The 27975-nt window shown below is 48.1% G+C and overlaps 1 protein-coding gene and 1 long non-coding RNA gene across 8 annotated transcripts in view; one reads left to right on the top strand and one right to left on the bottom strand.

Moving 5' to 3' along the window:
* Positions 1–20273, top strand: part of LOC134479558 (uncharacterized) — a 170587-nt gene extending 150314 nt beyond the window's left edge. The window contains exons 6-7 of one of the 2 annotated variants that reach the window (XR_010053052.1): positions 13607–14917; positions 17706–20273. This is a non-coding gene — a long non-coding RNA (uncharacterized LOC134479558). Of the gene's footprint in view, positions 1–13606; positions 17047–17705 lie in introns of those variants that run through there. The other variant, XR_010053051.1, reaches the window with a different exon arrangement.
* The window catches only part of Ano6 (anoctamin 6), a 179964-nt gene continuing 153426 nt past the window's right edge, over positions 1438–27975 (bottom strand). For all 6 annotated transcript variants that reach the window (XM_008765735.4, NM_001401001.1, XM_039079320.2 and 3 more), the window contains 8 exons: positions 27476–27701; positions 26235–26404; positions 25936–26033; positions 20270–20400; positions 13982–14187; positions 10149–10351; positions 8657–8762; positions 1438–4365 (listed from right to left, as the gene is read on the bottom strand). In XM_008765735.4, the coding sequence (XP_008763957.1) occupies positions 4159–4365; positions 8657–8762; positions 10149–10351; positions 13982–14187; positions 20270–20400; positions 25936–26033; positions 26235–26404; positions 27476–27701 (1347 nt within the window). In that variant the 3' untranslated portion in view covers positions 1438–4158. The remainder of the gene's footprint in view (positions 4366–8656; positions 8763–10148; positions 10352–13981; positions 14188–20269; positions 20401–25935; positions 26034–26234; positions 26405–27475; positions 27702–27975) is intronic.

Genomic DNA, 27975 nt, shown 5'->3' with positions numbered 1-27975 from the left:
ACTAGCTGGTGACCAAGCATGCAATAAATAACCCTGTAGGGGACATTTGATATTCACACCGTAACAGTTGGTCTGTGACAGTCACTCCAAGTCAAGTCTGGCTCGCAGGGCAACCATGAGCTGAGCCAGGGCGGTAGAGTATCTGTAGCGTCCCAGAGATGGGGACACACAGACGTTTGACCTCTGAATCTGTCCAAATTTGGGTATTGTCTCCTTTCAAGAGAGGTCGAGGCTGTGGTACGCTGAAAATGCATGTTTGTTTCCGAAGGCTTTGAATGCCTTCATTCTCCCCCCTCTCCTTTTTTCCTTGTTTGAATAACTTATTTCAACAGCTTGGTTTGCGTTCAGATATTCTTTCTTCCTGTGGATCCAGTTTGTTGTTGAGGCTTTGTGATCGTGTGTGTGTATATGTGTGTGTGTGTGTGTGTGTGTGTGTGTTTGTGTGTGTGTGTACGTGTGTTAATCTGACTCACTGAGCTATTAATTCACGGGCCTCCTCACCCCTAGCTGGTCTGAAACCAGGGTGATAACAAGCCCACGCTTCTCAATCCTTGAGTCCAGTCACCTCCTGTGCCCCTAAGCACCTGTCACTCTGGCTCCTCTGTGAAGGAGAAAAAACAAGAGCACCGTGTGTATCTATTTGGCCACTTTGTCTTCTGAAGATTATTTTTAAAACATTTACACTTTCATATGCAGAAGTCTCTTAAAACATGGCACGAGAATTTGCATCTTATGATCAAGTACTGAGGAGCTCCCCATTGAGAAAGGGGTGCTTTGCGTTAGAAGTAAACTTGTAACTAACCTTTTGCTGTACTTACAATGCCTTGAAGAGGAAAGTTCCTTGTTAGTACTGTTCTAAAATGCATTCAAGAGCCAGGTGTGTGGCTCAACTTGTAGTCTCAGAACTCTAGAGGGGGCTAGCCTGAGCTACACAGTGAGACCCATCTCCAAACAAAACCCAAAGAGGGTTAGTGATCAAGGGTGTCATCTCATTGGTGACTCTAGGGTACCTGGGCGGGTGAGCAGAACCTGCAGCTCGCCTGGATTATCAGGCTCAGGCATCTACAACATCTAAGTCCATGTACCCACAGGCCATGAAAAAGTCATCTTAGGGGCTGGAGAGATGGCTCAGTGGTTAAGAGCACTGTTCTTCCAGAGGTCCTGAGTTCAAATCCCAGCAACCACATGGTGGCTCACAACCATCTGTAATGGGATCTGATGCCCTCTTCTGATGTGTCTGAAGACAGCTACAGTGCATATATAAAATAAATTAAGAAAAAAGAATGCTTTAAAAAAAAACTCATTTTAGATATACTCTATACAGAAGTGCACATCTATCATCTAAGTGATACTTAACCAGTTACCGGCAAATCTCAGAAACCTGTCACTTTAAGAACATCAGTAAGACAATTATTAAAACCTAGTTAGAGCACAGCATTGTTTGTAAAACAGAATTTATTAAAATGCTCATTAAAAATATTAAAAGGCATAGAAATGAACGAACATCAGTTACAAACATTACACAGGATACAGGAAGCATCATGAGCCTCAGTTCTGTCTTAGCTTAGCTGTGAGCACTGTCTCCACTTCTCAGACGTAATTGGAGCGGACACAAGGAGCAGACAAGTATGGGACCAACACACCCCACTCTGCCCCCCTCACAAATGAGTGCCCCATGAAACTCAAGACCCATGTGCCCCGCAAAGGGGAAACCTTGACAGACTCATTACCAGGTGGCCTCATTTAATTTCAAGACAAACCGTGGCCTTCTACTTCTAATGGGACACCTAAAACAACCAAGGAACATTTAAAGAAAAATCCCCTGAGTACTGGGTCTACTGATTTCATCCATTAAAACGCAAAGGCATTACAAAAGGACAGACTTTCTCTAGTGGTTCATGCTAGACAGGTGGGTGGCCAGATCTTCCCTCACAGTCATGCCCTTGGCTTTCCTGGGGCTGGGGGTGGGGGGGGGGTTATCTCACTGCCACCGCAGATGTCCTCTCCGTCGCCAACTTGGCACAGGTCTCACAGGAATGATACTGATGCCGTGGGACCCTTTAGCCCACGGCAACTTTGCCGGTCAGCATTCTGGTAGCATCAGACGCCATGAACGTTCCCTTCAGAGACGCAGGGTTTGTTTGGTTTCTTCTGTCCACAGTGGTACTTTCTGCACTGTGAAGGGAGTTCTTGGCTGGGGGTACACGTGGATAAATGCACTTTTTAAATTCGATGTTTTCTTTGTATGTACAAAGAAAGGAAGGGGAGAGTTATGAGAGGAAAGATCTCCTTTCCTATGGTGTGAAGTGTGACTGAAGGTGAGCACAGGCTCTGGAGAAGAGGTAACGAAGGGAGCAGGAACTCCAGGGCAGTTGGGATGGGGCCGGGGGTGGGGGGAGGAAGGGCAGGGAGTGGCACCTGGTTTTAGCTGTGGAGTGAGAACCTTCCTTGAGGGTGGGGGAAGGCAGTCATTTCTATCTTAGCTTAACTGTGGTTAGACACTGTATGGCAGGTCCTGGACTCCCAGGACAAGAGAGGAGGGGAAATGTTTCCGCTGAACTCAGAACACTGTTTTGATTAATCATGTTGATTCTCTAGTAAGCCATTCCCGGTGGGCATTTAAAACCAGGAATTAGAGCTGCTTCAGCTCAGTGTTGAGACGGCAGCCTCTCAAACCATTCACTTTCCTTGGCTCGGCTCCTGGTCACCCAAGCCATTTCCCACCATGCCAGTCAGCAGAGGCCCAATCCCGAAATGGTGTGAGGCAGGGCCTCCCTTCTTCACCCTGCCCTGACCTCTGTTATCAGTCCAGGGTGCGAGATATCAGAGGTAATGGAGGAAAGGCCGGGCATGTATAGGCTGCGGAGAAACTTCAGTCAAGCAACAGGGAGGGAGGGCACCAGGAAGCTAAGGCTTAGCAGCGAGCCACCAGCAGATAAACCAGCCTTCCCAGAATCTCCCTGATGGCCTGAGAGGAGGCTTGGGGCTCAAATCGAATCCTGGGCAACGATCGGGGTAGACTTGTCTCTGGCACAGTTGTGATTACAATGAGTTAGCAGGCCTAGGAAAGGGACAGAGCCCGCAAGGAAGCTGGTCACAGCGGCAAGCAGAGAAGGCAGTGGGAATCCCTGTGAGTGACGCGGGACCGCAGAAGGATCACAGGACATGGCTAGTGATTGGGTTACTGGCTGCTGCTCTGACTATGCCCAGCGTCGTCAGGCCACCAGTCTTCTCAGCGAGACGGGCAGAAGGCGCTTGGTGATTGGTAGTGCCTGCCTTCTGCATGAAGTTGATGGGCTTCCCAGCCCATTCTGTTGAGGACGGTACAGTCATGATCATTTGATTATCATCCTACCAAGAAACTTACATATCAAGAAGAGGTAAATTAACCGTTCAGATCAGTAAGAGTTTACTACCTTCTCCTCTTACTCCCTTAAGATCTGAAAGCCAGTCATCATTGGTCAGGCCCAGAGCATGCTGGGAGTACTGCTAGAAAGCAGATGTCCCCGCGGGGTGACGGAGACAGGCTTCATTCAATGCCCTCCATCTTCACGGCAATCGAAGACGAGCTTTTCTTGGAGGTGGAAGGCTGAAGAGATACAGAAGCGGCTCCATAGGCAGCGGAGTCTCCTTCCCTGGGGTACAGTAAGACGCGAAGTACTGTGAACTCTGGAGTCTACCTGGCACCTCCCAACAGCATCCAAACTCAATCCTGAGCTGGCTGTTGTTGATAACACAAATGCGATTAAGGCTGAGGTCTGCCTGGTCTTTGGTGGCGGTGCCATCCGGATGAAATAGGTCTGGGATAGATTTGGCAAAATTAAGAACAGAAAAGGAACTCTGCACCTGAGGTCAGGAAAGCAAAGCCTCCTCCCCTCCCCCTGAGAGGACTTGGGCCCACCTGGAGGCTTTCTCTGTTACCAATTTATCAAAGGAGGGGACAGAGTCAGGTCCTCCAGGTAGGCGGTTTTATGCCCTTCCTGATCAAAGTTTTTCCCTTCTCCAGTTCCTGCGTTGCTAGCTGAAACTGAAAAACAACCATATAGGGCGGAAATGGGTAAGGCGAGGACTCCATTTGCACCGTCCTCTCTAGTGATTCACAACACGCCTGACAGCTAATTACTTTTAAAGTGCTTCTCAGGACCGTAAAGCGCTCTCTCATTCGAGTTTCGGCCTCACGCTGCTGTCAGCCACTCCTCCTATCCTCTCGGCGATGAGCCCCATGTTTTTGGTCAGGTCTTTGAGGTGACTCTCGTGAAGCAGCTTCTGTGTGAGGTATTTCTCCCTCTTGATCTTGCTTTTCGTGATCTTCGACACATCCGGAATTGCGTACGAAATGAAGAACTTCACAGAGTAGATGACGTGCTGTGGAAAAGGAGAGAAGACGATGTTAGAGAGGCACGGAGTTCCCGGGGGCTTGCTCTTGCCTGTCATTATGGTGGTGTGTCTGGGTGAGGACAGACACTGTGGCCATTCCGTCTCAAAGCAACGGGATATAAAGGAGTGACCTATGGAGGCTAGCAAAGGGGTATCAGAGCCCTTGGAACTGGGGCTACAGCTGGCTGTGAGCTGCCATGTAGGTGCTGGGAACTGTTCTAGGTCTTCTGCAAGAACAAGAGCTCTTACTGCCCGGCCATCTCGCCCACCCCTCTAGACAGCATTTGGGAAAATACCTTTTTAAAATTCAAAACTAGTTTTTTTAACTTCTCAATGCCATTTCCATAGCTGGTTCACTATGGTTACTTTCACCACTGTATAGCTCTCCTGGTGAGCGTGCTGTAACACCTCTGTCCCCTACTGTTAGGAAACGGGGTGGTTTCCAGTTTTCACATTAGCAGCGCTGTTGTGAATGTGTAGTGAAACACTCTCTGTTGGTTTCTAAAGAGCAGGAACCCATAGGGGGCGCTGCTGAGACACTTGGCCAGTCGAATGCCCAGTTTTACAGGATGACCAAGTCCTTTCCAGAGCGGTTGCACCTGCTTAGCTCGCTCCAGCAGCGGGACATTTTCTGCTGTGCTCTGTCCTCTCAGCGCTTGGTGACATCCCACTTTTCTTCTTCTTTTACCAATTTTCTGATTTTCAGACGGACCCTGATTTTGGTCTCACTTAAGCATTTCATCTGTTACTGACTGCCCCAAAGTTTCTTTAGCTAGGTATGTTCCATGTATAAAAGGGATATAGATGAGTCACCATGAGAGAGAGAGGGAGGGAGAGAGAGAGAGAGAGACAGAGAGACAGAGAGACAGAGAGACAGAGAGACAGAGAGACAGAGAGACAGAGAGACAGAGAGACAGAGAGACAGAGAGAGAGAACACGAATTGTACCTAGTGTCAGGCACTGCTTAACATTTGGGAGAACCTAGAACATTGCGACCCTGATCTGTGCTAAACACACACACTTTATACAGAATAGTCTGTACACTTAACACTCAGCCAAGGGTTTATGGGGTGAGGGAATGAGCCATGGAGGTATTAGAGGGCAGAGTGGGGATGGGGGGTTTCCAAACATGATCTCGAGTAGTGAGGCTGGAAGGAGAAGCAACTGTGAGAGCCACAGACATGGCTGGACACACCACAGCAGGGAACTCTGGCTTTTACTTTAAGGTCAGAGCTCAGTAGTCTCCAGAGAGAGACCAGGGCCCAGCCAGGCAAGAAAAAATGGTGGCAGACCTTGGTTTCTCTAAAGTTCCCCCAAAGCCCTGCGTTGGTTCCCAGCTTGTGATGCAATCGAGGGGTTTAGCAGGAGGAGGTTAGGTTACGGTGGTGCTTGTAGGGCACCCTGGGACTCTATCCCTTACTGGCTGCTGTGAAAGGAGAAGCTTCCTCTCCATAGCATTCAACTGGTTTGGAGGGCTACCTCAGTATAAGCCCAAAGCAAGAGGGGAGGGACCACGGATGGAGACTACCAGGCTGAGTGAGCCTGCCAGCATTTCGAGGCAAAGCTAACGGACATGTGGGGAAAGCAGGCAAGACGGTAAGGAGGAGTCCGTGGTTTACTGTTGAGGGAAAAGCCAACAGGCTTGAATGTGGGGCTGAGAGAAAAGGAAGGTGGCTGGGAAGGGCTCCGAGAACTCTGTCCTGCGAGACTGGTTGGACAAAGATGACATAGCACAGAGGAAGGGACTGCAAAGCAGAGTGAGATCGGGTAGCCTAGAGTGGGAAAGTACAGGAGCTAACCATGCTGAAAGCTTTAGCAGACTGGGCTCAGACGGGGAAGAGGCATCCTTGGGGCAATTTGCCTTTTTCCTGCTAAACCGATGTGACCAGGGATTAAAAAACGTGCTTCAGTACTGCCTTCATTGTATCCCAAATGTTTTGGCACATTTGTTCCCACTATCATTTGTTTAAAAGTTAAAAAAAAAAACTCTCTTAAATATCTCTACCGATTTGCTGGTTGCTTCAGAATATGTCGTTTGGTTTCCGTGCACATGTGTGCTTCCCCAAATTTCTCCGGTTAATTTCTCATTTAATTGCACTGCACACAGAAAGCCACTTGATAGGATTTAATTTTTAATTTTTAAGCATGTGCTGAGACTCGTTTTGCGGCCTCCCATGCGACGGGCCCTGGCAGGGTGCTGCTCTGTTGAGAGGAATGTATGCATCACCCCAGGCGCAATGTTCTGTGGGTGCTGGTGAGCCACCCCCCCTTGTCTAGAGTGCAACTCTGCAGGTTCTTATTTTGGGTAGAGATGACCTGATAAACCCCTCTGTCACTGACTGACAACCGCTGACACTACATGGCACTGTCGGCTATGTATTATCTATAATTGTTCCTTCCTTTTGCCGAATGGACCCCTTCGTTGTTCTAACTTTCCTAGACTTCTTTTTCCTGCTTTAAGATACAAAATAAGTGTTTTCTGAAGCCAGGGGACAGGCTTCATGGAGGAATGAGAGGTTGGCTGTGTTGGTGTTCACCGCCGGGTACAGGTGGGAACAGATGCTGTTCAAGAAATTCACCATGGGACAGACATTATGGTCACCGTAGCCAGAGCAGAAGAGTGACTTAGGAGGTGAAGAATGGCTGGACTGGAGGGAGGAGTGGAAGGGGAGTGGGAAACGAACACTGCTATGCCTTTGGGGACCCTGACCTCACTAGGGGAAGAGCAATAGAGTGGAGCTGGTGAACCCCACAGATGTGGCAACAGATACGAAGGAAGAGAGTCCAACAAGAGAAGGGTAAGACTCCTCTTCTCCAAGCTCACCTACATAGAGGTTGGTAGCATTCACAGGTGGCCGGAGTCATTTCTGGGTTAAAGCCAATAGGACGTGATGCCGTCTTTTAAAAATATCCTGCAGTGAACCTTCTCACACATTCTACGAGGACCTCTGTATTTACGAGCCAGAGAGAATGGCCTTAGTTCTCCTTTCTTTTCAGCATTTTGGATTTTCTCGTTTTGGTGTTGGAGACAGCGTCTCCCAATGTGGTTGTGGTTGGCCTGGGTCTCTGCCTCCTCTGGGCTGGGATAGAGACCCCTCTGTGCGGGACAGTCTGCTGTCCTGTGCCTACGACTGTGAGTTTATGATCTAATCCAATGGTTCCCAACCTATGGGTCATGACCACTGGAAAACACATATCTCTGGTGGTCTTAGGACTCCCATCCCAAGCCATAAATTTTGCTGCTACTTCATAAGTGTCATTTTGCAACTGACTGGCATGGCACTTAGTTCTTGGGTTGAGGACCATTGATCTAGGCTGTCCCAGCCTCACAGGAGTTAGGAAGGGCTCCTCCTCTGTGTTCTCTCCATTTGTTAACTCTCCGTAAGGGTCAGTGCTTACCAGCATTCTATCATGGGGGTATAAACCTCGGTTATTCCCTTTCACTGCCTCTCTAGGTTAGCATGCTGAAGTACTATAACTGTTGTTCCTGGCTCCTGCTGTTGCTATGGAGACGCCTCCTTCATTCTTCTGGTCTTGGTTTTCTTCCTCAGCTGTTTGCCACTTTCCTCTGGCCCGTCTTTGGGGAGTTGCATCTTCTTTATGACGTATGCTGTACTTTCTGTTCCGTGGCCACCACCTGTTGTCTATCACGGGACGTGTCCCTTTCCTCCATCCCCCATTTCCTAGTCTATTGTTTATTTATCTTCAAATCAGATTGCAAAGTCTCAGAATTCTGCTTGATTGGTGTTTACACATGACAGAAGACTTACCTATGGTTTGCGGCTTAACCAAGCGAGGGTTGATGTCTTTCTTTGCCCAGCAAATAGGCTCCCTAATTTATTACTAGTAACGACCTCTCAGACACTGGCTAGATCAACTGACAATCTACAGCCGTGTCATTTCCTCAGCACTAACTTGAGAGAGAGCGAGAGCGAGCGAGAACGAGCGAGAACGAGAGAGGTGCTATAAGGAGTTGGGGGTGCTCCACGTAGCAGCATGAAACATACATACACCATAGCTACCTGGGCAGAGGCCTTTCACAATCCAACATGCCGCTCGGTGTGCCCCAGTGTACAAAAGGAACTGAATCTCCCTTGTCATGGGCTTGCTTTTTAACATTTAAAGCAGACGGCTACTTCATTCAGTGTTACGGACTATCTACTCTCAGGCCAAGCCTGATTAGTTAGTTCATGTCCTAATATATACATTGAGTAAAGTTGGTAATACTTAAAGGACATAGATGGGTGGCCACAGGCTCTCTCAGAGCCCATTCTCTTACCTCCATAACAATGATAAAAGCCAGCTTGGCGGCAATCACGTGCCAATAGTAGATGTTGTGTTTATACTCTTGTGGGTGCCCGGGTGGGTTTCGGAAGTCACGGTACCTGGAAGTACAACCAGGCACGTTAGGAGACAAATCTTTTGGTTTAACACTGTGAACGAGAGCCTGACTTAACACTGGAGTCATCTTTGATGCAATGATTTTTAAAGTGGACATCACATACATTTCACCTTAAGTTCAACTTAAGTATCCAGGAGTATCTTATCGTTGAGCATGTAACGAGAAAGTGAGGAATCCAGCTGGGTAAAACAGGACGCTTCTTTACAAAGTTTGTGTATTTTCCCCAAGGCTCCATCCCTGCTTTCTGAGAAGACACAAAACAATTTAGCTATCTCATGGAGCCGACTGCACCATCCCACCCGGTGGAGCCTACTGGTTAACTCAGGGCTTTCACGCAACTCTTGTCTTCCTCGGGCAGCCCACTTCTAATTCCTGGGCCGTGAGGTATTAGACATACAGGAATGTAATTGCTGAGATCAGCATTCTGCACAGTCAGAACAAGCTGACCACTTGGGACAGTGGTCTTAGTCTTGTCTGACTTCTTGGTTGTGATACTGGAAATCTGAATCAGAGCGGCTCGGAGCAGTTGAATTAAGTGAATTTGGGTTTAAGAAACCGTAATAGAGGAAATAAATTTGCAGGACCTACGTGGTCAACAAACTACCAACTGGTAAGTGACCTGGTGTGCTCTATCCACAGTTGACATTCCCAGCCACCAGAGCACGTGACACCCCTTGAATGCATCTACCTTTATGTCTTTGCTGAGGTGCCAGTGTGTCATCACTAGCTTTTCGGTCGTCCTTGAATAACAATTTCTTTCACTGCACTGTTGGGGATGGAACCCGGGCTCATGCCCAAGGACGCCGGTGTTCTCTCCTGCTGGGCTACAGCCTGAATGGCTGGCTCGCTCTTCTATTTTTATTTTACTGAAATAGAGTTTTGCTATGTACCCCAGGCTGGCCTTGAACTTACTATGTATCTTAGGTTAGCTTCCACTGGAAACAATTACCTGTAGCAATACACCCCTCAGTGCCGGGCTGTGGGCACGCACCAGCACTTCTGGTTTTATGCGTTGTGCCTGATTGGTGAGAACTACCACATCAGCTGCCTTCCCCACCTTCACAAGGCAGGCTTAGAAGGGAATGGTCTGAATCTGTAGCTCTCTCAGCTATCTCCATTCCTCAGACTCGGGAGGCTTTTGTCCTCCATTGTTACAATGTGTCCATTTGAACACATTTCAAGTCTGGTTCACAGGTTCTACCATTGCTCTCCAACAGCGTTAATCTGAGTATTACCGAAAAGAAAGCACTGTGAAAAGTGTCTCATCTAACACCGACTTAAACGATACCAGTTAGAATCTTATCACACATACCAAGAGCTTTTTTTATAAGATGAAGGACATTTTTCAAACAGGTGAGTGAAGACTTGCCTGCACAGGGTGTAGTTGCCAAGCCCAATGTACGGGTTTTCTTTGTCTGTATTTTTGAAGTCGGTGATGTTGAAGACCGAGAGAGTGTTGTTGATGTAGCCGTCCATGGTGTAGTAAGTGTGGTCCCCATAGGGAGGGATGGAGAAGGACCAATAGTACACCAGGCGGGGGATCATGTCTGAGGTGAAGGCAATGATCATGGCCTGCATTGGGGGAAATGAGAAAGGCGTGTCAGGATGGCAGCTACGGTTCACGGTACAACAGAACCTCGGTTTCCAACAAGCTGCATCTCTCAGTGTAAGTTACACATAGTCCATGTAGAAGACACGTTGGGAGGCCTTCCACTCTAAAGGAAGATTGGAACGACCAATGGTTGCTCGCTGAGCTTCTGAAATACCCGAGACGATTTGTGGAGAATGACTGACTATACTGGGGCACCATGAAGAGCTGAAGCGGGGAGACTGACTGTGCCTCCTGTGTGTACAACATCCACTTTTTTTTTTTTTTTTGGTTCTTTTTTTCGGAGCTGGGGACCGAACCCAGGGCCTTGCGCTCCCTTACAACATCCACTTAACCTCAGCGTGCTTCTTCACAGAGCCAGGAGTCGGCTGTAGTTCAGTTAGAACACTTATAGCATGAATAGAACCTTGCTCCATAGAACTGATTTGCAGGATAAAGAGTGATTTGTTTTGTTTTTTAAATAAAAATCACTTGCTTGAAAACTGACTAAAACATACCTCTCCTGATCCATGGTTACATAATGGCCACTAAACTCTCATTCCCCTCTGCCATGCTATCTTAGACTTCCTTACACAATCCATGGCCTGATAAACTACTCAGTCAGGAAACAATGCTAGCTTTATAACAACCCCGTATCTGAGCATCCAGAAGATTAACAGGATAAAGTTCCGAAACCATAAATTATCGTTTAACACAGCTCCGTATGTTCCTGCGTAGAAGGAATAAATGGGCCAGTTATGAGCCCGTGTCTATGCCAGGCAGAAGTGTTCTGGGACGAAAGCCTACTTAGAACTACATGCACCTTCCCCAAAGAGCTTTAATTTGAGGCTTAACCTCTGGTATAGGAAACGGCTTGCGGGGACAAAGGGGAAATTGTATCCATGTTAGGCCAACCATCAACCGAAGCACAAGAACAGACGTGCGTCTTTTGGCTCGCAGTGATTTTTAATGGTAGTCATCCGGACATACGACTTAGATACAATGAGACTACAAACTAACAGACAAGATTCGGGCAAAGCAGAAAAACAATGAAGCCAGCATCCTGATCTCTGTGGGGTGTGTGTGTGTGTGTGTGTGTGTGTGTATGCATGCCTGCCTGTCAATTGTGAGGTAAGACAGGAAGACTTGGTCTCCTGCCAGATCTCCATATCTTCCCGCTCTCCTTTAACTCCAGGCCATCTTTTTTTTTTTTTTTTTTCCTTTTTTTCGGAGCTGGAGACTGAACCCAGGGCCTTGCGGTTGCTAGGCAAGCGCTCTACCACTGAGCTAAATCCCCAACACCAGGCCATCTTTTAACAGAATCACCGGAGATAAACTTTGGGGGAAGAACAAAAACTGCAATCAGAACCACAGTTCTTTGTTTTCCTGACAAGGCACCTTTCCCCCTGAACTGAGCCGCTCTGGGATGCGCCGCAAGAACACACATAACGTAGCTGTCCCGTTCCCCATGCTGCTCTGCACACACGTCCCATTTATATCAAAATAAATTAAAACTGCCCTTCGATAGCAGATGCTCTGGCGTGGCATGACAATGACATCGGGGCTTATTTATGGAACCGTCGGCTTCCAACTCAAGTGACTTCCCAGCGCACTCCCGCTCAGTGCCTCCTACCCGGGTGGCCTCCCTCCTTCCTTCTGCACACACCAGGCTGTGGCCGTTATGGACAGCACTTCAGGGGGGAGGGCTATATACATGGGGTAACAGACGTGTTTCCTGTAAGTGTGACAAATGCTAACAATATGGGCTGAAGGGTTGTCAATAGTGTGACCAAATGACACGATCTAGTGAGGGGCTTGGCTAGGGCATATTATAATAGTAAGGTGACAAGTAACCCCAATTAGACAGCGGATGTGTGTCTGCATGAGTACACGTATAGAGAGGCGCGCGCGCACACACACACACACACACACACACACATACCCCTTTGGAGACCCAGCCAATTCTGCATCTCTGCTCATGGAGGAGAGCCACGTCGCCATAGATAAAGAGAGAAGGTGCCTAACAGAATCGTTCCAAAACACTTGAGGAATCAGGAGTTTGAACCAGATCAATTTTCTGTTTCTGAGGGTCAAACAAAAAACCCTTTTAGTTTCAAACCTTCGTGCCTGAAGCACTCGGATCTGCGTTCCTGCCCTGCCTAATGTACTGTGGCACACTGGCTGTGGCAGATTCCTGCTCTCATGGCTGTGGACTCGAAAGGCCTTGCTGTCACAGCTCTAAACATCAGCCTTCATTTTCAAACACAGTGGGCACTGAAGGTGGGGGCTGTTTGGGCGAGAAGAAACTGATGTAACCCATCAGTTTCTCAACGCTAGAGGTTGCCTACAGTTCAGAAAAGTGGTGGGGGTGGGGTGACAGCTAACATGTTTCATGGAAACCAGTCAAGGGGGTGACTGATTCTGAGGTGCCCGTCAGAGCCCTCAGGGAACCAGTGTTAAAGATGTCAGGTAATGACGTCAAACAGCGGCCACTATGTGGATAAGGACCAGGCTCCGGCTGCAACTCAAGTGACTTCCCAAGCCATGCTGAGTATAGAACCATTCATGTAACACATATAAAAAGGGACTCAGCAGTGTGTGGGGCCAGGGCCACGCAGCTCGAGCAGTGGTGCTGGGATGTGGAGCTCAGATCCTCCTGACTTCACAGTGCACTTCCGGCTTCCAGCGCCTGAGCCGGCCACGGCCACTTTCTCTTCTGCTTTTGCAGGAGCTCCCGGGGACTCAGCAAATTGTGGCTTAAGAAACTAAAATTGAAAAATCATTTTGTTTGGGAAGCTGGGTCTGGTAAGATTAGTAGTGAAATATGGGCAGAAATAACCCTGTTTCTGAGGACATTCGTAGGCAGGATCCGCTGATGGCTGGTGTTAAACTGGTCCGCTGGAGAGCTGCTGCTTGGCCTCTGCCCAAGTAAACAACATACACAGGTTGGACCTGTGTCCCTCACAGCTGGGACTGCCCCACCTCTCATAAGAGCTTATCTCCCTGAAGACAAGAGGGCCACTAACCTATAGTTAGGATGGATGCGCGCGCACACACACACACACACACACACACACACACACACACACACACACGTGTATGTATATACAGTGATGATATATGGTGGGATGCTTTTAGGATGCTCTGACCCAGTATGAACCTGTATCTGCCTGTGTTTAAAAGCACTTTTATGTCATAGATGAGTAAAAGTTTCAGTTTTCATTACTCTGTTTCTTTAGATAAAGACATTGGCAGAGGAGAAACAGCGATCCCTCTGCAAGATGTCCTGGTGGGTGAGTCGATGATGATGATGATGATGATGATAAAAAATTAAAATGTATTGGGAGACAGTTGCAATAGCAATTCAATACCGCACCGGGGCTAGAGAAATAGCTCAGTGGTGAAGAACTCTTGCTGCTCTTGCAACAGACCCAGGTTCTATTCTAGCACCCACAGGGCAGCTCACAACCGTCTGAAACTTCAGCTCCGGGGGGGCTTCTATTCCCTCTTTTGGCTTCACCAAGTGCACATGTGGTCCACATCCACGCAGGCGAAACACCCACCCGTGTAAAGATAATACTGGGTGGTCTCCCCGTGAACCCCAGGCTACTCACGTTGGTCACCACGGCCAGGATGGCTATTCCTTGCATGATGGGCTGCCACGCGCCGATATCCTGGGCTTTCTCTGGCACCATGCGTCGAAACTGTGTTGTAAGCTTCCACGCATCCACTCTTATCTCCAGTATATTGTTCACCAGGGCCAGCAGGGGAGCCAGTGGGAAAGAGGCCACAAATAAGGTGACGAACCCAAACTGAATAACTGTCAACGGAATGGACACACATCATGGTGGGGAGGACAGATGGGAGGACGATGTATTTTCCTCTATGCTTGTAAAGAAATTTAAAAGGCCAACAAAGGACCCACCCCAGTAAGGAGACACAGCCACGGGCAGTCACAACACAGTGCTCAGGGCAGGACAAATACAAAACATGAGTATGAAATCCAAAGAAAGGTGACTAAATACAGCTCCTTTCCCACACACGTGGGATTCGCTCAGAAGAAACGGCGCATTGGAAACTCTGAGTCAAGCACGGTTACTTGGTGGTCATACGCTGGAGGCAACCTAAGCGTATTGTTCACTCTGCCTCTTAAGATGCTATGAGAAGCAGACCCAGGGTTTGGGATTTAAAAACGAACAGAGTGCAAGTATCTAGTAAGCAAAGAGGAAACGAAATGCGTGGATATGAAGCCGATACTCGGAGGAATGTTGGAAGCCTGCTAGCAACAAGCAAACTTCATCGCCTCTGTGTCACACGCACGCACTCGGGAGAGCCCTAACCCTTGTCAGTCTGTGTGGTCCCAAGATCAAGATTCTAGTGGTAACTCAGCCTTTTCTCTTCATCAGAAATGTATGTGACCTTGGTATAAATAAAGGATAAACTCCGCCGTGGAGGGGATGAAGAATGGGGTAAGACCAAAGATCTAGCCGAGAAACGTCTCCCAGGTCCTTCCAGCCTTACTAGCAGAGCCATGGAAGACACCTACACAGGTAAGAGTGAGCCCAAGACTGGAGGAGAGGTCACCTGACAACTCTTCTAGGCCTTCACTCCATTCTGCTCAAGAAGGGCAGGGCTGTGTGCGGTATATCAGCCTAGGAGAGGAGTACTTCAGAATGTGGAGAAGCTAAGCCACAGGCCAGGCAGGCATGGTCAGCATCAGGAAAGCCAGACAGGCAAGGGCCCAAGCTGTATTAGCAGCAGGAGTCATGCCTGCCTCTGTACCTCTCTAACCGCTATCCACAGTCTTGGGCCAGGCAAGTAAGAGACTGCAGAATGGGGCAGAGTTGACTGTGGCAACCCAGTCAGTGTCCAACCTATTGGAAGGACAGCTTGGGGTCCCTGTGTTAGAATGAGAGTGTAGCATAGCCAGATCTTGATTGTTCAAGAGAGGCCAGAAATAACACAGTTAAAAGCACAAAAGAGAAACCACGCCGTTTATAATAACGAAAACAATGCTTGGTTAGAATAAGCTAATGATAAATGTTAAGGCTAATGGTTATTGTAGAAAAAATGAATGAACAAATTGCATATTCTTAATCAGCTAGAGTCAATTTGGGGATATATACAAATCTAGCTAGTAATTCCTTATGGCTATCTTAGACACTTAAATTTCAAGAGACATCAACAAACAGTTAAAATAACACTGGCAATTACTGTAGATTACTCTGATAAAGAATCCAGTTCAAAATGACACTGGGTTCAAGTACACGCAGACACGGTACCGATTAAACAGAGGGTTTTAACGAAGAAATACAAATATTCATGGGTTCTCACACAGCTGGCTACATCACTGGAAAAGCCAGGGCCTTCGTCACTTTCACCCCCAAAGGGATTAAGCCATTTTTTTTTCTTACATTAAACACAGTGAGAGAAGAACTTTCTAAGCACCCTTTGGAATGAAGAATAAGAGGTGTTAGTGAGGCGGAAACCACTCATTGTGAAGATCCCCCATTGCTCTACAGCATTTTCAGGATGGCGGGCAGAACCCACACTTCTCTGCCAGTCACCCCATCCTCTAAGCTGTGCATCCCACGAGCCCTCACCACTGTACGGAAGCCACTCCTGCAGCTTCCCAACCCCACCTCCAGATGTGGCTGCGCACGCCAAAGCCCAGGAGTGCTCTTGACCTCGCTCGTTTAGACAGATAGTTTCTGACAGGGCCAGGCAGCTCCCTCTCCACAGGATGGTTTTTGATTTGTTTTTACTTAACGTAAAAAGGCAAGTTATATTTTAAATACGAGCTTCTAGAACTCCATTCCCAGTAGGGCGCCATCTGCTTCCTACAGCTCTAGCATCCACAGGGTTTTAGCTTTGACTTTCCCTCCTGTCTTATGAACCTGTCTGCTATGTTTCAGTCTCCCCCGAATAACGCTGGTACCCTCAAAAGCCTTCTCTGTGGAGAGAACCCTGCTTCACTCAAACTCCTGCAAGGCACGCCCGATCCACCCGCCATGGTCTCACCTTCAGCTCCTCAGTGCCTAACCTGTGCACCTACTTTCCCCAGTAACACTGCCATCCTCACGTCCTACAGACAGCAGAGCATCTCCACACCAGCTCCCCTCCTGCACATTCTATCTCCTGGGAGGTATCTTGGAAATCCTATCCCTCATCGACCTCCCGAGTCACCTCTCCAATGCTCACCAAACCCAGTCTCGCCACATCTATTCCCATGCGCACAACCTCTGTTTATGAACTTTTCCCTTACCGGCGTTGACTGCTGTAACCTAATTAATCATCCTTCCACCAAATACAGACCCCATCCAATGGCTGCCACTCTGCTTCCGGAATAATCTGACCTTCGACAAAACGACACACAGTTCTCTTGCTTACCAATATCCCTATAAACCCCCATTCATTCATCTGAATCCCAAGCCCTGGCTATGCACACAGAGGCCATCTCCTACGTCTGTAGTTTACCTCAGATTCCCACCATGGAGTCTCTGCTTCAGAGATGCTCTGTCTGTGTAACACTGAGGCAGTCAGGGAGTAGCTCTGCATTTTCCAACGTGTCTAGTCCTCCACTACTCCGAGTCCCGTCCACTTCCTCCACCACACCTTTGATGCTAACACTCGCTTTTCAGAATCATATTCACACACCATCTGCTTGACCGAGCCTCTACTTGGCTCTTTTTTTTTTTTTTTTTTTTGGTTTTTTTTGTTTTTCCCCTCCCCAGGGCTGGGGACCGAACCCAGGACCTTGTGCTTCCTAGGCAAGCGCTCTACCACTGAGCCAAATCCCCAACCCCTACTTGGCTCTTATTACACAAACTGCCATGTGTCCAGCTCCGTGAGAGCATGCATCGAATCTCAGCTTGGCACAGTGGCACACCCAACACTGGGTAGTGAGCAAACACATGGGAGTGACCCATCTGCCACACTAGAAAGCCATTCATTTAAGGACTAGAAGTCTTCAGTGCAGGAGGTGGACAGGAACACAAGAGAGGCCAGGGAGACTGCGGGTCCCCTCTCTAGAGAGTGTGGCCCATCTGGTAGGTGTGTCACAGGGAGAAAATTGGTGAGCATGGGTGATGTTAAAGAGCTGAGTGACTCACAACAGGAAGCCTCGTCTGTGGAGATCACTGTAATGGTTGACAGTGTCACCACAGCAGCATCTAGAGTCTCCTGGGAGATGGGCCTTGGGGTGTGCCTGTCAGGGAGTATCTCAATCCCGTTTATTAATGTGGGGAGATTCTGCCGTGGGCAGGGAGCCCCGGGCTGTATACAGTGGTTAAGGAAAGGTAAACATTAGCACACACGTGTCTTTCTCGGTTTCTGTAGATGTGATGTGACCAGATGCCTCACGCTCCCACACTGCTTGGGCTTCTGCACCATGGTGGACTGTAGTACCTTGAACTGTGAGCTAGAATGAACCTCTTCCCTCCCTTAAATGGCTTTTCTCAGGGTATTTTAACCCAACAACAGGAAATAAAGGAAAATAGCCTTTATCCTCATGATTTTTGAAAGTTTGCTTTGGGGATGGGTGCAATTAACAAGGCAAATGTGGAGACTCAGTGCAGGAGAGACATGGAGGACTCATGACCTTGCTTTCGTGCCCTTGGCTATGGCACCTACCAACGAGGAAGATGCCGTCACCACATTCTCAAGAGGCCCGTGTCTATGACTGGTAGGCCCAAGGTACAGAAACAGTATCTTCAGCTTCTAGACTTTACTATCAGTAGCTGTTCCTCTCCTCAAGTTCTCTGAGGTGGGGTCTAAGATTTTGCCAGGCAACTCTGGCTAATACCCAATCTGAAATCATGGGGGAAATTCACTTTAAAAGAAATTCACTAGCAGCAGTAACAAGAACAAAAACCATAGGGCATCCAGCCTCAGTGGGCAGAGAGTGGGTGGGGCAATGCAAATGTAGGATTGACAAGCGGTTGTATACTTGCACCAAAGGTAGCAAGTACCTGGGAGTACTAAGTTCCAAGCACTCATGCTAAGGGCTTAGTAGTTGCCTCCAACAGGAGTGGAGGGGGGGAGAGGCATTCATGCACGCACAGGATTATGGGAGTCAAGGCTGCCTAGCCCTACAAGGGGAGCTAAGTGGATCTGTGGAGGTTCCTCAAGAGCTGTGAGAAGGAATGAGAGGCAAGGAACTGTGGTAGCCGGTGGAAGTCACAGGGCTAACTGCTGGGACGTGGTGGTGGAAGAGGGAAGGCCACACCCATGGGGAGGTGCCTAAAGGAAGGTACACAGTGGTGTTGCTGGCAAATGTGGAAGAACACCGTGAGGGTCCCGTGGGAGTGGCACCACTCCCAAAGACAGTATTTATTTTTAGAGGAGTAAGACAAGAATTCAAAGGGTACTGAAGAATGTATCTTCCACAACTTAACACTAAACACAGATTTCACTGTGTTACTGACTACCTAGTAACAGACTGCCTGTACTCAGAAACCTGGGAAGATCGCTGGGATGGCTGTAAGGCATGGGGACAAAGCACTGTAAGAAATCTCGTCTGTTATGACAGAATATATATCATACATATACTGTAGGGTAGGATGAGACGAGATTAATTAGTCCATAACTATCTAATAGGTCTATGAAACTCTAAAAGTCTGATTTTTTTTTCTCCCCCAAGGCATGGGATGTTGCTTTCCCCTGAATGGCATACAGTTAGCTAATTAATTTGGGAAAAAACAACTTCCTGTAAAGTCTTCTTTGCTGGGGAGAGGCTCAGATAGATAGCATTCTATGCCAACGTGCTATTGTTAATGGTGACAGTGGCCCTGGCAAGAGACAGTTAGTGAGAACATGGACTGACTTCAACTTGGTCAGCACTGATGCTGCACCCTTAGTAAAACCCAATCCTGACAAAAAGCAAAAACGAACTTCAAATCTGACCCCAGGCTGCTGACAGACACAAAATGGACTGTTTACTCACCCATACAGACAGATATTCTTGTGCACTCTGCATATTTTTGAAAAGGGACTTTATACATAGAATGTGATTTAATAATCCACCTCCCCACCCCCCAATCTGCAGGAAACACTGTCCTGGAAAAGACACCAACTCCTCTGCGTAAACATAAGGCCTGTCAGTTTTATGCCTGTTTTTCTGTTCTCGCTACCTTAAAAAAAAAGTGATTCATTGTAAAGTTTCAGAGAAAGGACAGAGAATATGTAAACAGTTAGCCATCTTTTAGATTTAGCAGGTCATTCACAATAGAAAGGTTAGCGTTGCCAAAGGGAGTCTGTTCTGAGCTGCAGCTATTTAAAGGCAACAGAGCTTAAAGCCACACCCATCAGTCTGGGCAAGTAATCCACAAATGGACAAGACATTCAGGAAGGTAGGGCGGGACCTGTGCCAAGTCCTAACTCCAGGCCGTACACTGGCTCTCTTTGCTCATGCACCACATACAAAGCCTGCACAGAAGAAACCTGAGGCCATCTCGGGCAGGACCAAGGTATGAAAGGGCAACAGAGTTCCTCCTGCCATGAGGGAGCACGTCCTCCCGGGCTTGCTCCGTGATTCTGTTCCTGCCCGTCGCAGTGTCTGCATGGACTCGGGCTCAAGCTGCCTGAATCATGACAGTGATAGGGTTCCTTCACAGACAACACAGCCAGAACACTCTGAGAACTCACAGCAAAGTGATACGTCAAGGAAAGTTCCATCTCATTGCAGAGTAATAAATCCTTAGCTTTGAACAACATAGACATTAACAAAACCACACACACAGCCGTTGTATCTGAAAGCTTTGATTTTTCTCTACTATATAATTTTATCCTGGTAGAGAAAAACACACAGCTCTTCACATCAATGCACTAAATAATTCTGTGGCTCAACAACAGATGCTTTTCAACTCCAACACGCACCCCGACATACTTTACAGAAAACTTACTCATTTCAAGGTACTCATAGAACAATCCCAGCCTGCCCATGGGCTGCAGATGGTAATCCTGTTCCCATCGTGGGGTTATCTTTTCTGATCCCGAGACTCTTTTATATCGTCCAATTAGATTCATAACCCACCTGTCAGAAAGATCAAATTATAGATTAGAACACACATTGTCAGGCCTGCATCATTAAGTATTTCTTGCTATCTCAAAGCTGACTATGTAATCCTCCCAAGAAATCAGGGTCTCTCTTTTGCATGGTAAACATCTTCAGTTTGTCCAATTTTTCTCTAATCATTCAGTATGAGAATTATCAGTGAAATTGGCAGAAGAAAGGCAACGACACAGACTAGTCCTAGCTGCTACGGACAAGCTCTATTTGTAATAGTGTGCAAGGAGAACCAGGGATGGCGTCTCAGGTAGGGTTTTACTGCTGTGAACAGACACCATGACCAAGGCAACTCTTATAGGGACAGCATTTCATTGGGGCTGGTTTACAGTCCATTATCATCAAGGTGGGGACATGGCAGCATCCAGGCAGGCATGGTGCAGGGGGAGCTGAGAGTTCTACATCTTCATCTGAAGGCTGCTAGTGGAAGATTGAGTTCTAGGCAGCTAGGGTGAGGATCTTAAAGTCCACTCCCACAGTGACACACCCACTCCGACAAGGCCACACCTCCAAATAGTGCCACTTCCTGGGCCAAGCATATTCCAACCATGACAGATGGTCACCTTTTAATAGTAATTGTGAGGCACTGAAGGAGGCAGAAGGCTAAGTAAGCGTCAGGGTGAGCACCTCCAGGCTGGGGTACTTACTAGCGACTACAGACAGCCTGAGGCAGGATCAGACCTGCCTTTGACAACTCTTAGGATCCCAGGAAGCAGGAAACAAGGCCACCACACTGGCATAGGATCTCTGAGACCAGTGGGGGAGGGATCTAGGTGTTCTTAGCTATGGGAAGTGAGGGGCTACTCCAGAAAACTACACACAAAAATGATAAAATAGTTCTCAGGCTCTGCCTCAAACCAAACAACTTGAGGACAACAGAAGAGGTGGAGGTCCTCCAGATTAGGGTGCAGAGCCTGCCCTGTGTACCACTGCACACCGCTCTATTCCAGCAGTCTGTCTTTTCCTTTTGAATATCACATCCCTCTGTCCCTGAAAAATGCCTGCTCTTTTCCTAGCAATCTGCCTTGAAAACAGATCTCAAACGGCAACAGAACTGGCCACGGGTCTGTGACAAACTCCTCAACTGGCAGCTGCCTTCGAGTGCACACACAGCATCTCCTACACTTTGGTTGCTTAGACAATAGACTTGTGTGGGTCGGAAGCTCTGACAATGAGGACCCATCACGGGGATCTAAAGACAAACACTACCAACCGGTGCAGGTCCTCACCTGTTCCTCCATCCCACCAAGTGTTTAAAATGCGAGGCTGACAAGAGTTTTCTCACTGTGCTGGCCTTCCTCCTGCTGGAGGTCTCACTGCAGTCTCCCCTGACTACCAGTGTGGCCTCACTCAGGGCAGACACCCGTCCACAGAACCTGGCCCTGGCTTCCCCATCTCTTCCCACTTCCTCTGTAGGAGGTCAGGCAAGTGGGAAAACTCAGATTCGGAGGCCCCTAAAACCTACACTCCCTTGCTCTTCTGGTGGAGTTAAAATGTGCCCTTGGGATGTCCGCTGGCCAGGGCAGATGTCAGGATTAATGGGAAAACAGACGGGGAAAGGGGGCCAGCACGCTTCCCCACACACACGGGACCTCCTGCTGACTAATATGAGCTAACAAGCGGAGGCCACTGAATATGGAGCTATGACTGGAATCTTGGCTTGGAGACACCAGGCCATGTGGACTAATAGCTCCTGCTTAAGGATGTCATTGTGGACCGCAAAGCCTCCTCCTATATGTCAACTCAAAGATCCCAAGACGCCTCAAATATCGCTGCAGCTGTTCCAGGTGTCACATAGGTGACACCAAACCATGATGAATAAGGGCTCCCTCTCTGTTGGTTTGTTTGCTCCACCTCCCACTCCCCAGCCTTTTCTGAACACTGTCCATGGCCTGGAAAAAGCAGGCATTTTTCTTGTGGGCGTCCCATACATCCTCTGTCCTGGTATATACCTAACTCAGCAGATACTTCTCCCTCCTCTCATGCTGTCTTCCCAGGCCACAGTAGATGACTCTGCCTGGCTTTCTGAGCTATAGACTCCAAGCCTATTGTTCCATTTTCCCGAGTTGAATTACTCCTCTGTAATAGAAATCCATCCATCTTCTGAACTTTTTTTTTAAGCAAAAATAACAACAAACTGGGCTGGAATCCTGGCCAACAGATCTCAACCTTGACTACACATGGGAATTGCATCACAGAACTTTAAAAAGAAAAAAAAAAAAGCACCAGATCCTTTCCCTCCCTAGTCAAGACTAGAAGCAGAGGTTACAAAGTAACTCCCGTACAAATTACCATAATATTAACAAACCGCGTAATAAAACTTTGTATCTCATTTTCTCTTGGCCTTTTATCAAACTAGAGCCAGGCGTCATTTCCTTTTAGTACACCCCACCCAGGGGCACCCACCACATCCTGAATTCAATGTTCTTCTGAAGGATATCAGTGGTGGCTACTTGAGGCCTTGTGGCAGCCCCTCCTGAGGAGGTTTTCTCTACTACAGTATCTTCTCTTGTTATATAAATGCATCATTATTTTGAAAAGATAAGAGATACATAGAGGGAAAGAAATGTGACCGCTGCCCCCTGGCTGAACACCCAAGGACACTAATGTTCTAGGTCTTTTAGGGTTTTCATTATTTAATGTTAACATCATCTTTGGGGAAGAAAAAAAATCCCTAGACTGTCTCAAACATCAGTGCTGGGAGGACCAGCGGGCTGACATTCTCTGGCTCCAGAAAAACACCATCTAATTTATTGATGATTTGCATATGAGGCCAATGCAGCACTTGCTCGGGGGTGGGGGAGGGTGGGGGGTGGGGAGGGTGGGAGGTGGGGCTCATGCCCAGCGCCTGCTCTGTAGCGGGGACCAGTCTAGCTGTAGGCTCGGCTTAGTCTAGGAAGTCATGTTGACTGAAGGGTGTGGGTGGGCCTGAAACGGCCAAGTCTGAGAAATTCTGGTCAAACATCCTTCACTGTGCTCCACTGGCATAGCGCCCTCAGGAACGCAGCCGAGATGGTTGTTTGCTCTGACACTCTTTAGTGGAGCAAGGGTCTGGGAAGCTCTACCTGATTCTGTGTGGAAGCAGGGAACTGGCCCGTGCAGAGCAGCAGCCCCAGGGAGGCTGCCCTGACGGACACTCGGCTGTCTCGGGTTTCCAGCCAGTGGAAGAGAATTAAAAACATACATCAGTATCTCTAGCCAGAATCGAAATCTCTGCGATTGTTAACAGTAAGTTTACCTGAAGTCAAAATAGGGACAGGCCATGGGTGCTGTAGTCACCTATCGATTGCTCATAATTAATCTGGGAAATACGCCCTTACCCACTAACTTTGAAAGCTCAGGAAACAGCTCACTGCCAAGCAGTGGCTTATCAAAAAATTTAGTGTTAAACAGCCTGCTTGGCTCGGAAATATGCTGCTTTAGTAGCCTGAGAACGAGTTAAGTTTTTTCCTTTAAAAAAAAAAAAACGCATTTTCATATTGAAACAGCATGATTTGCGCATGACCTACTTTCACTTATCTGGAAAAGCACAAATATGGACTCGATGAAAGGAAGGGTTGTTTTCTGTGCAGCAGGATTAAAGTTATCTCGCAGCTAAGGATGGAGCCCCTTCCTGGGAGGGGAGTGCTGTCTTTGCTTTGAGAAGGGCCTTGACTGGTCACACTGGAGGGGGGGCGGGGATAAAGCCCCAGTGAAGAGTGTGGATGCACTGAAACCCAGTCGGGGTCTCGGAGGGGGTGAACAGAAACCTGGCTATGAGGGAGGCAGAGACTCAGGGCAGAAAAAGAGGTGGGAGTTGTTGAATGTGGGGATGGAATGCAGGGAAGAATGCACGGGGGCGTCGGCCTGCACGCGGTGATGAGTTCTAGGCATGTGCACCCCACTGCACAGCGGGATGAAAGGCGCTGCAAAGAATTTACATCTTGAAATTAAAATCCTTCCTAAGTTGACCTCCATGCTGGAGGACGTTAAGGAGAGGGGGCGCTCTGTTGGTGCTGTCCTGGAACAGAAAGGAGATCACAGAGGAGGCAAAGTATAAGGGTGACCAGAAGTCTCATGAAAGCAAAAAATGGAAGCCAGAAACTACTTTGGAAAAGGAAGTGTGTGGTCAGAACAGCCTCTCAAGGAGGTTCCCTGCCTCCAGAAGATCAGAAGAGCATCAGGTCCCATGAACTCATCGACTACAGTACAGGAGGCCATTCTGGATAATGTAGTGGGGGCTGAGGATCACAAAACGGGGCAAGGGTCCGGGTCCTCAAAGCCTGAAAAGGCCAAAGAAGATTCCGCTGAGAACTTCTGGAAAGGCCTTGGCTAGCTAACATCTTGAAGTTAACTCAGTCAGACCCATGTCAGACCTCTGACTTCTAGTACCAGAAGACACAGAACCCTACTTTAACCTACTAAGCTTGTAACAATTTGTTAAGTTGCAATGGAAAACTATTATATCAAGTGTCCTGTTTGCACAAAATACAAGTGGTGCTGGACTGTGGACAAACCCACAGTAGGGCCTTGCTTATCAGGCAGTCACTGTGCCCTGCCACTTCTCAGTGTTTTGGGAAAACTATTCAAAAACTCCCATGGTGATTATTTCTAATATCTCGGGGATCATAGGAGATGTCTGTTCTTGACAACACTAAGTCTGAGGTCATGGCATCCCACTGTAACCCCTCACTGCCAGTGTGATCTGGGTAAGTCATTTCACCCCTTCAAGCCTCAGATCTCCATTAGCAAAAGGGAGATTAAGATTTGTTAAATTAAGCTATATAACTATGTAACCGCCATATACACACATACACACGGAAACACATAGCCCTTAGTACAGAGACTGGCATATGTTAGGCATGTAACACACTACTGTTAATGACTTCTAGATGCATGGGGACGGATGCTATGCAAGTCTGTGGCAATGCGTAGTTCACAGTGCTAACAAGGGCCCTTTCTCAAAGGTCTGTTTACTTAGCCATCAGTGATAACCTAAGAGACATAAACTACAGTAGGTGGGATTTCTGTTAGATGTGAAGAGGAAGGGCTTCTATAACTACTGCATGTGCCTGCGTGCACACTCAAGTGCACAGGAGCATGCAAAGTCCAGGGCTGACATCTCGTGTCTTCCTCAATCTTCGTCTAGCGTCTTTGAGGCCTGGTCTATCATTGAGCCCAGAGCTGCCCAGTGAGCTCTAGGGATCCTCCTGTTCCTCCCTCCCCAACATTGAGGCACAGGTGTTAATGACAGTGCCTGGCTTTTTACATGGGTCAGGTTTCTAGTTCCGGTCTTCATGCTCACACACGAAGCACATCACAACTGAGCCATCTGCTGAGCCTTTCTGTATAATTAATAAACACATACAAACTACTGCTTGGACCTTTTGCCCGGAGGCCTTTAATTGCATCACATTCTAATCTGCTTTAGAGACAGAGGTATGGCTCCGTGGGTAAACTATTTCAGTGGGTGGGCTGACCTGTCCCCCATCCTGCCACCCAGGACACCTATGCGGTACTCACGGGAGCAGAACTTCTTGTATGTTGTTCCAGATCGCCTTTCCCCCCATGATGATCGTCAGCTGTGTAGTCAGTTCAAGGAGGCAGCCCCCCGGGTCACACTGGCGTGTCACAAAGAGAGCAACATTTAGATTCCAGGTGCATCAACTTGCAAAGAAGCGTTAGATTAACATCTCTGTTTGTTCTCTCAGCTAAAAATACCTCAGAAATACACAAGGAAGTCACTATTCATTAGGCAGCCGAGAGAAAGCAAGTGGCAGCTTCAGCTGTCAAGAGAGTTAACAGGTCTCTGCTTTTCTCACCTCTTCGTTTCTGTATTTGCCCAGCCAGTACACCGGGTCCCCCGGATAGCCGACAAATTTGCCCTTGAAGAATGCGATGTAGAAGCAGGAGGAGTAGTAGTTGACAAACTGGAACAAGAACATCTTCATGGTCAGGCTGTTCTCATAATCAGTCTGGGTCCTTGGGAGTTCTGCGGTCAGGTCAACCACAAGAGAGACACTGAAATTCCGAACAGCTCTGAGACCCAGATCAAAGACTGATATCCCAATAACATGCTGAGAGAACTATGATACACTGTTTCAATTTAACCTGCTTTCCATTCCTTAACATAGCTGCTGTGTTAGTTTTGAGTTTGCACATTGTTATGAGTCCTCTTCCCAAAGAAACACAGTATATCTTCCTTGGCAAGTTGTGCCATGTGCTTGGGAGTGTGTGTGTGTGTGTGTGTGTGCGCGCACACACACACACACACACACTCTCCTTAAAACCTATAAATGCTATGCTATCAAAGATCAGCAAGAACTGTTTTGGTCTAAAATCCCCCCGCTATCTCTTGTGGTCCTAGGGAATCAAACCCTGGGCCCGTGCCACTGAGCAACATGGCCAAGTCCTCAGAAAATGAGCTCTGAACTGACCACCCAGTTCTTCTGTCTTCACAAATTGTAAGATCTGTTGGAAACAGTGGAACAGACTCCCTGCTAGAGGCATTTGGGAAGCACAAAGGATTGTCCTCCTAGCTATGAATCTCAGCCAGTCTGACCTCTGACCTCTGAGCATCACGCTCTGAGAATGACCCACACGCATGCAGGGTGTGGGAAGCCCCCAACCCTAGCCACGAAGCAGCTGCCTGGGACTCGAAGTCATCCAGAATCGGCACACATCACAGCAGACAGCGCTGATGAGAACTGTATTAAAGGAGACGGCATGGGGGATGGCGCACAGCCACCAGTGTGGCAGTTTGTTTTCTCCACGACAGAGGCTCGCACTTGCGGCGGGAGCCGAGACCCTATTCTGCTGGCTCACTATAAAGAGACCATTTGCTTTCAGTGGCAGAACATGGGAGCTAATGTAACTGAACATACTCTTCTGCCTCATGTGCTTACAGAGCTCGGACATTACCACCACTGTCTCTTCAAATACAAAGATGCGCACGGCTCACTTCCCTCACGGGCTGGAGCAAGATGCTCCCACTCAAAAGCTCCCACCGATTTTAACCCACGGGAATGAGAACGGCTCAATGGCTTTCCAGGCAGGACCTCACCAAAGTTGGTGATCATGATGGCCACCTTCTCGTAGATCGTGTTGAGGATCATGATGATGATGAAACTAATAATGGAAGCCGTGATGGACGTGGCCATCTGTGGGGTCAGGTACTTCTGGATTGGGTCTGTCCCATTGGGGTTCTTGGGGAGCGTCGTGGAGAACACGATGAACACGGACAGCCTGTAGACAATGATCCCAATCACAGAGGCGATGATGAGCAGGATCTGAAACCACCAAGGACGACACAGAGTGAGCTTCAGCAGAAGTCAGTCAGAGCTGCACCGGGGCTGGCCCTGTGCTCAGGTAAGGAAAGGGTGGGTGCCCCGTGTGGGAAATCTCAGGTGAGTGCCATGAGAAAAAAATGGGGTGGAGTGGGAAGAAACATGGTGGCCAAAGAGGAAGCACCCACCAGAGTGGGATACTGGGGATGGTTATACTGTGCACCGGGCAAGAGAAGACATGGTCTGTCACTTAATGCATGTTCTAAACAATTGTCCT

The sequence above is a fragment of the Rattus norvegicus genome, chromosome 7 (genome assembly GCF_036323735.1).
Source record: "Rattus norvegicus strain BN/NHsdMcwi chromosome 7, GRCr8, whole genome shotgun sequence".
NCBI lineage: Eukaryota > Metazoa > Chordata > Mammalia > Rodentia > Muridae > Rattus > Rattus norvegicus.
The sequence above is the reverse complement of the archived record's forward strand: the minus strand, read 5'-3'. Positions and strand labels throughout refer to the sequence as shown.